We start from the raw sequence: 9,437 nt of genomic DNA, 5'->3' as shown, positions 1-9,437 counted from the left end.
AATCTTCTTCGTGTACGTATACGCAATACATGCGCACGTAGATAACTCTATTGTTCGTTTCAATCAAATCTTACATTATTTAGTGGGTTTACAGATTTGCATATTATTTCTGAATTATTTTAACTATTTGACCAAAGCAAAAACTACAAACGTTACACAATATTGGGAGCCTTGCGATAGCCTCACAGAGGGAGAGCGAAAGAAAAGACGTGCGTGTCGTTTTAGAGTCAACGTTAAGAATGGAGTTTATTAAACTATGGTTTTGACAGGTGGTAGGGCTGTCATTTCTCTCTGTGTGTAACCCTGTCAAATCAATCCGAATTCTGAAACGGAATCTAATTAGAATCGTATACAAATTCCGTTTCAAACGCAACAACCGATTCCGTGATCGAACCGGTTGTTGCGTTTGAAACGGAATTTGTATACGATTCTAATTAGATTCCGTTTCAGAATTCGAATTGATTTGACTGGGAAGTGATGTTGACCTGCAGGGCTGTGCCCATTTGAACACTCCTCCTCAACTTCACTACACTTTCCTTAACTACAAAAAAACTGAACTGTACTGTCGTTCGATTGAATTCATCAACATGGCCTCACGTTCCTACTGCACCGGACTTTTCCCGAACATTTTCTCCTTCATCTCCTCCAGAATCATCATTTATCTCCTCCTGAATCGTCACTGATTTCTGAGATCCTCGCCAAAAACACTTATTCCTTCGAACCACTCAACCGTACAAGCACCTCCTCGGGCGGTGAATCCGACCGTTTCATCGAAGCGGTCGATCCTGCCGATCTTCTGGGGCTCTGCTTCTGGTTGCTGAACGGCAGCCGATGCTTCTGCCCGTGTCCATGTTTGCCCACCTTTGAAAAAAATATTTTTGAAAAGCTGAAAAAATTCTCTATATTTTGCTTTATTGAACTTTGTTGATACGACCCATAGTTGCTGAGATATTGCTATGCAAACGTTGAAAAACAGGATAATTCATGTTTTCTAAATCTCATTCAAACAACCCACCATTTTCTAATGTCGATATCTCAGCAACTATAAATCCGATTTACAATGTTAAAACATGAAACATTCGTGAAATTTTCCGATCTTTTCGATAAAAATACTTTCAAAAATTTTAAATCAGGACTAACATTTCAAACGGGCCAAACATTCAATATTACGCCCATGGGCACTAATTTAAAAAAATGAAAAACTGCGACTATTTTTAAAAAGTTGGTTATAACTTGAAAACGGTGCAGTTTATCAAAAATTCACTAAAGTACTTTTTGATTGCAAATTCGATTTTACATCGAAAAATGAAGTTGAAAAATTTTGGCGACCAATATTTCGATTTTTTGAAAAAATCTGTATTGATTCAAAAAATTATAACTCGGTCAAAGATATTTTGCCCATTCTGGAAATTTCTGAAAAGTTGGCATTTTATGTCAAAATAAAAAAATCAAAATAGTGTTTTTTTGCAAATCAAGTTTTAGTGACAAAAGTTAAATTAAAAATCACCAAATTTTTTGTTTACCGTGTATCATTTTTTCAGTGTAGTCCATATCCACACTGAAAATACGCCACACGTTTTATTCAAGTGCCCAAACACTTGAATGATTGAATAAAGCCACATCATAGATTTAATTGGTTTGTGTTTCAACATCATTCCAAACCATTATCAAATGCAAGTGTTTAGGCGATTGAATTTTTGGTATTTTTTGACATGTTATTGTCATTCGAGTGGCTCAAGCTTTTCAAGTGTTTTGCTCATGAATTTGTCCCACTGCCTTTAACTATTCAAAGTGAAGAGCAAAACACTTGAAATTGATCTTAAGATCTGCCCAAAACAGGCACTATTCAAAGTCAACGTGAAGTCCACATGAATTTAATGTGTTTCACTGATTGATTTTAGAGCAGCTTTCATCGAAGGCTAGAAGCTAGGCTAGGACGAATAGCGCAAAAAACTCACCCGTCTTCAACTGGCCAGCCGGCGCAGTGGAAGCGTGCACGACTAGCAAGCGAGAACCTGTATTTCGCTTGTACGTATTTTTATTTTTCAACACCATTTAAAATTCAAGTGTTTGACATTATTTCATAGCCAGTCACCGAAATTTCAAGTTTTTTGCGATTGATATTTGAGTGCTCTGTACAGCAGGGCCAGATCATGTGTAGAACACTTCGTTGAGCTGTGTAAGTTTTGCTCAGTGCATACCTACAACTTTGCCGAAGACACCAAATCGATCAAAAAATTCCTTCAAAAGATACAGATTTTTGAATTTTCATATTTCATTTTTGTATGGACAGCTGCCAAATTTGTATGGAAAATTATATGGACAAACTAATGATGCAAAATGGCTTCTTTGGGCATACCGAAGGCACCAAAAAAGTTTCAGCCGGATTAAAAAATACAAAAAAAATGAATGACCGAAATCTCAGAGAATTGCTCATCTTAGATCTAATTTGTTTGTGTTTCAATTTCAATCCAATCCATTATTAAATTCAAGTGTTTTGACGATTGACTCTTTGGTATTTTTGACTCCTTATTTTCATTCGGGTGGCTCAATTTTTTCAAGTGTTTTGCTAATGAATTTGCCCCACTGTGTTGAACTATTCAAAGTGATGAGGAAAACACTTGAAATTGATCTTGTTTTGATTTGAAATGCAGTTTCGCGTCAGCTTAATGAGACTTTGCTTTGTTTCCTCATTTGAAAGTTTTGGCAGTCCGGTGTGTTCGTTTTTCGCAGACCGCGTGAGTTCGCTGCCGCCATGTTCCAGTCCAGTAAATTGCCTGCCCGGTTTGTGATCGCGAAGATGAGCATCGCCACAAGGCTGCGTCCTCGGGCTCGGGCTCCGTATGACCAGCGAAAGGGCTTGGTCTCCCGGACAGAAGCCAACTTTTGTGATGAAGTTCCTTCCCGGACCCGGAATTTTATTTGGAATTTGGGTAATTCTCCGCCAACTCACACAGCAGTTGCCCGACCCCTCTTCGATTTGCGTGAAACTTTGTCCTAAGGGGTAACTTTTGTCCCTGATCACGAATCCGAGGTTCGTTTTTTGATATCTCGTGATGGAGGGGCGGTACGACCCCTTCCATTTTTTAACATGCAAAAAAAGAGGTGTTTTTCAATAATTTGCAGCCTGAAACGGTGATGAGATAGAAATTTGGTGTCAAATGGACTTTTATGTAAAATTAGACGCCCGATTTGATGGCGTACTCAGAATTCCGAAAAAAACGTATTTTTCACAAGGGGCTGGAAACTCTATTATTACTTAGGAATACTTAGTATACTTACGATATTCCAGTATACTTGTTAGTATACTAACCGAAAAAATAAACTGTTAGTATATTAAGATACTCTCAGTATATTGGCAAGTATACTGGCGATATGTAAAGGAAATAATAAATATACTAACATATATTTTGATATACTGGTTAACATAATAATTATAGCTCTAAGAGTTTCCAACCCCTTGATTTTTCATCAAAAAAACACTAAAAAGTTTTAAAATTCTCCCATTTTCCATTACTTGACTGTAAAAAATTTTGGAACATGTCATTTTATGGGAAATTTAATGTACTTTTCGAATCTAGATAGACCCAGAAGGGTCATTTTTTCATTTAGAACATTTTTTTTCATTTTAAAATTTCGTGTTTTTTTCTAACTTTGCAGGGTTATTTTTTAGAGTGTAACAATGTTCTACAAAGTTGTAGAGCAGACAATTACAAAAAAATTGATATATAGTCATAAGTAGTTTGCTTACAAACATCACGAGTTATCGCGATTTTACGAAAAAAAGTTTTGAAAAAGTTGGTCGTCATCGATCATGGCCGTTCATGGTCACCCGCGACAGACACGGACGACGAAACAAATAGAAACGCAAAAAGTAACTTTTTCAAAACTTTTTTCGTAAAATCGCGATAACTCGTGATGTTTATAAGCAAACCCCTTATGTTTATATATCAAAATTTTTGTAATTGTCTGCTCTACAATTTTGTAGAACATTGTTACACTCTAAAAAATAACCCTGCAAAGTTAGAAAAAACACGAAATTTTAAAATGAAAAATTTTGTACTAAATGAAAAAATGACCCTCCTGGGTCAATCTAGATTCGAAAAGTACATTAAATTTCCCATAAAATGACATGTTCCAAAAATTTTTACAGTCAAGTAACGGAAAATGGGAGAATTTTTAAAACTTTTTTAGTGTTTTTTTCGATGAAAAATACGTTTTTTCGGAATTCTGAGTATGCCATTAAATCGGGCGTCTAATTTTACATAAAAATCGCTTTGACACCAAATTTCTATCTCATCACCGTTTCAGGCTGCAAATTATTGAAAAACACCTCTTTTTTCGCATGTTCAAAATTGAAAGGGGTCGTACCGCCCCTCCGTCACGAGTGTGTGTGTGTGTGTGTGTGTGTGTGTGTGTGTGGTCCAATCCAATACCCGCTAACCGGTAGCGAAATTTTGGGAAAGTATAATTTGTATCAGACTTTGTACATGCTGAATGCTGATACAGCTTATCTCAGTCCCGGGTATTAGGTGGTGATAGCCCTCGCGCTGCTTCCAACGACCCGTTTCAGAATGACAGAGCTCCTTGCGGTCCAATTCCGAGGTCGCTGGGCATTGTTCGGCCCCGCCTAAACATAGAAGCAAGCATCTGAAGGAAATTCGATCTATATTTAAACTTCTAATCCCCCTCAGGCAAATCAGGGATCAGCGCGTATTTAATAATATGAGAAGAAGAGATAACATGTCTCAACACTACGGATCAATTCACTGCTAGAGTGTAAACCTTCTGATGGCCGACTGGTTAGCGTCCCAGACCACCACCAATCCAAAGGTGTGAGTTCGAATCCCACCTGATTCATTTTAGTTTTTATTCATATTCAAATTCCTGATTCCAAATTTCAAAGGTACCGACCGGGATTTGATCCCTGAACCTTCTGCTTGGGAGACAGAAGCCGTAACCATTAAGCCACGGAGCCGGTTGAATGGGACGTGGTTCTCTGTATGGCTTTTTGCGAGATGAGAGCAGAGGACAACAATCATCTCAACGTTTTCACTTTACCCGGGCTAACGACCGGCAGTTCCAGTTCACGATGATTTCCCTTCATATGTTAAAAACCACTTATGATTTTGGCACATATTCCGTTTGTCAGCGTTTCCTGTCATTATTGGCGGGAAAAATCTACGTGGAATCAGCTGTGCAGACCTCATGTGTGGCAGGAATGCAGGTTGAGCGACTCCCACGGGCTCGTACCGCCCCTCCGTCACGAGATATCAAAAAACGGACCTCGGATTCGTGATCAGGGACAAAACCCAAGTAGCACTCATAACTTGTCGACTGTTGAATAATAGTTAGACAGCTGTTTTGGATTAACATACGAGAAAAAATGTCAACGTTAGTTACATATCAGTTTGTTTCACTACTTGTATAACTGACTTATGTAACTCATGAGATGTGTGCTATACAAGTGTTAAAACACAGTCAACTTCACCACAGAGTAACCCAGAGAGAACAGTCCAAACAAAAGCAGTCAAATTTTGTGGCTCCGTTACTTGTATACCCTTTGGAAAGGTAGCGGCTTTCAGCGTTATGTTTTGAGCGTTACGGGGTTGATGAAGAAAAATTTTCATCATAGTAAACTCAGGATTTTTCTGATTTTTGTTTTGTTTTGACAAGTGCCATGTTTTGATGACTGATTTGTAATTTTGTTCCTTTCAAGTTTTATGTTTTTTAAGGAGCTTGGGAAGCAGTTAAGAGTTTAAATCCAGTTTATGCCTGAAGTGTCCCTCAGGCGTGCCCTCAGGACTACCCAAATGATTTGGCGGTGGGACGAAAACTATGCTTCCTTCCGGGTTTCGCTTTCTCAAATTGCTGACAGTGTATCAGGCAAATTCTTATTGCCTACCCAAGGCAGGTTGCCCAACGTTCAGGGGATCAATGAGCGCAATCTGACGAAGTTTATCCTACTCGAAGTCCTATTTTGGAGTTTTTATGAGTACTCCATACAAATATATGTGTTTGTGAAGGAAAATGAATGTGTTAGCAAGGAAAAAGGGGGGAGGTCAAGGAGGGGGGGGGGGGGTCTCTGAACCTTACAGCATTTTTTTTTTGGGATTCTTCACTCATAAACGCATGCCAAAAACTTTTCGCAGTTTTTATTAAACAGAGGAAAAAAGAGGTAAACCTGACGTAGGTTTGTCATAAATTATGAAAAAAAAAATTATTATGACTCGTAATCCCAAGATTAAGACTATAAATGAAAATTAAACATAGAAATAAGAAGATTCCATCTACTTATCCAATTTTTCTAGTAGTATGTTACGTCGTTTCCCAAAAACTGTCCTGAGAAATTGTTATGACCAAGCCACAAATGTTACAGCTACGAAAACTGTCCCAAACAATTTCGCACAATTTTTCACTTTAAAGAAAGCTTAGTTTTCAGAAAATTCCACTGGAGTTCCATTGAATTGGAATTTATTACTCGAAACCACATTTCCAGTGAGAACTTGGTCAGTTCGAGCCACAGCGTTGCCAGCATGAAACTTCCAACACAAGTAATTCTTTTCGGAACTTGGCCCACAAGTGAGAGGAGGTGGTACCTAGACAGCTCCAAGTTGGTCCTTTTCCAAAACTTCCACCAAACTTTGGATATACCAGATGTGGTCCGCGATAGTCGTCAGAAAATCCACATTGTTGATCGAGAGATTGTGAAAATTTTTGACAGCTAAATTTAGAACCTGGTTGCTGCGAAAAAAATGTAACGCTTTAAACGTCATCTTTCTCGGAGACAATCAACAGTGTTGCTGAAGGGGGGATGTACCACGATGTACCGCGTAACGCAACCATAAATTAAATGCCAGTGCTCCCTCTGGGTTACTCTGTGACTTCACTCTTTTCCAACTTTTACACACAACATAGGCAATATGCAATCGCTCCTAACTTCATTCAATTTGCTGATTTTCACTATTAAAACAATTTATTTTGGAACACTTTTGATAGAAACTTACTTGCTCACTTCCTATTGAGCTATTTATCAATTTATTTCACTCGAAAACACTTTTTATGAGCTGTAATTGAACGTCAAAGTGCTGATATGCCAAGATGCTGTTTCCTCATTTGCAATGTTTTACTCGAAAACAGTTAGTTGAATAAAAACAATATTGCACTGTTTGTTTCACTGCTTATCTAACATTGTCATGTGACGGCATCTTCTAAAAATGGGCGTGGCCAACCATTCTATAAATAACCTTAGGTTTTTTCGCTTTGTTACACAAATGTTATCGGAGAATAGATTATATAACTGATGCTCAACATACATATTTAACTTGACATTGCGTATTGTTAGGTGGTGTAAATTTGTACATGAGGAATTTCGAGTTTCAAAAATGTTTATGTATTGAAGATTGCAATAGTTTTGATTGTTGACCTTGTTGTTGACCGATTCATTTGTGAACATATCGCTGGTAAAAGCTACAAAAATTATCAGCTTATAGAGTTTATGATACAGAAAACAACAAATCAAAATCATTCAATATTACTCCGTGGTACGGTAATCGAAATGACAGTTGAAACGGTTTGTTATAACAAAGTTATATAGTGGAGTTGTAAAGACTGATTTGAAGCAAACTTATATAACTTCAATTCCAATGACAGCCTTCGTTGGAATTAAGTTCTTTAGCTAATAAAACAGACAGCAGCCTTCTTATTGACGCTTGGGCCAGCTTGTTTACTATGAAGCCCCGCGGAGAGATGTGGAAGCGCGCCTGGACCTGCCGTGGAGATAACAACAAATCGTCGAAGTCATCGGATCGAATCTTGGGACAGAGGAAGTTCATCAAAAAAGGAAAATCTAAAAGTTCGCCATGCAGGGAATTTCGCACTAATCACATGCGCGCCATGATTGTTTTGCTTTTTTTTAATTCAATTTCGAATTATTTTAAATGAATCTTGCAGAAACAAGCGCACTTTTTTAATTAGCTTCGTCGTTGACTAAAATTCTAATAAGGAACGTTTGTTTACATGTAAGTGAGTCGACGGTTAGATAGCTGTTTTCAATCTAACTTTCCTTTCCAGTGTGCGCTTTGATTTGACAGCACAGCCGTAAACCACGCCCCCTTTTTTTTCGTCGAATCTCTTGTTAGATGGCACAGTGTTGTCAAATACAATTGTACAACTTACTCTGATAACTTGCATCTTTTTCTGGCAAGTTATACAACAGAAAAAAGTGCGCTTTTTCCAGTTCACAGGAGTTATAGAACAAGTTGTGACAACGAGGCGGATTGGTTATACAACCAGTTAGGAAATACGTTTATCTGACAAAGTGTGCTGCTTGGGAAGTTACCCCTTAGGACAAAGTTTCACGCAAATCGAAAAGGGGTCGGGGCAACTTTTCCCGATTTCGTGTGAGTTGGTAGAGAATTACCCATTTATTTTGTATGAATCACAGGAAGGATGCGAAAGAGCTGCAGGTGCCGTACCAGGAAGCGGTGCCAGTGAGAAGCAAGATTCGGATGCATTTAAAAAAAATAAAAAAAATTACCAAGTTGTTAGAAAATAAAAGCAGCAAAAAAAAATTGTGCAACATCTTCTTTATTTACACAAAATCGAAATCCATTTCTATTACATGCAAACATGCATTGATTATAGAAAGGAAAGCCATTTAAAACCAATAAATATAATAAAACATTTCATGTGACGCAACACGTCAAATTTAAGTGTTTTGCTATTGAAATGACAGTACCTTTTGGTGCCCAAAATTCAAGTGTTTTGCGATTGATATTTGAGTGCCCTGTACAGCAGGGTCAGATCATGTGTAGAACACTTCGATAAACTGTGGGATTTTTGCTCAGTGTAAATCAGGCCTGCCCAACCTTTTCGGCTCAATTTTCACATTTTTGATCGTCAAAATTACAATTGTTAATTTTTTCATGGTTTCTTTGATGGAATCGGTTCTCCGGTTGACCGGATTGATTTTAACGTAAAATATTGACGTCATCTGAGAACCGATTCCATCGAAGAAACCATGAAAAAATTAACATATGTAATTTTGACGATCAAAAAGGTGAAAATTTAGCCGAAAAGGTTGGGCAGGCCTGGTGTAAATCGTCCAATTTGTTCAGTTGGAAAAAAAGTTATGATTATATGATGGGACACTTCTGAAACTAACTTTGCCAATCAAGTTTTTAATTAAATCTTCGATTTATTCACATCTTGTTTTCAATTTTTAACAAAACTAAATAATTAGGTTTTAGAGAGGAAGAATGCTGTAGTCCAATCTTGATTATCGTTCAAGAAGTTCTCTTCAAAATATGCCTCTATAGTTTGATAGACGTGTGCAATTACACCAGATAAGCTGTGGTTTTCATCGACATAAACCTAAAACAAGATTGTTTCACTCGTTGTATTATTTGGTTTTCCCATCGAGATTTACTTGTCTT

General features: G+C 37.6%; 1 protein-coding gene across 4 annotated transcripts in view; it reads right to left on the bottom strand.

Annotated features, from left to right (window-relative positions):
• Positions 1 to 411: 411 nt before the first annotated feature.
• Positions 412 to 9,437, bottom strand: part of LOC6049163 (venom dipeptidyl peptidase 4) — a 90,136-nt gene continuing 81,110 nt past the window's right edge. For 2 of the 4 annotated variants that reach the window (XM_038267037.1, XM_038267040.1), the window contains exon 14: positions 9,235 to 9,375. In XM_038267037.1, coding sequence (XP_038122965.1) covers positions 9,241 to 9,375 — 135 coding nt within the window. In that variant the 3' untranslated portion in view covers positions 9,235 to 9,240. Of the gene's footprint in view, positions 862 to 9,162; positions 9,376 to 9,437 lie in introns of those variants that run through there. The other 2 variants (XM_038267038.1, XM_038267036.1) reach the window with 2 other exon arrangements.

Source organism: Culex quinquefasciatus, chromosome 1, assembly GCF_015732765.1.
Source record: "Culex quinquefasciatus strain JHB chromosome 1, VPISU_Cqui_1.0_pri_paternal, whole genome shotgun sequence".
NCBI lineage: Eukaryota > Metazoa > Arthropoda > Insecta > Diptera > Culicidae > Culex > Culex quinquefasciatus.
The sequence above is the reverse complement of the archived record's forward strand: the minus strand, read 5'-3'. Positions and strand labels throughout refer to the sequence as shown.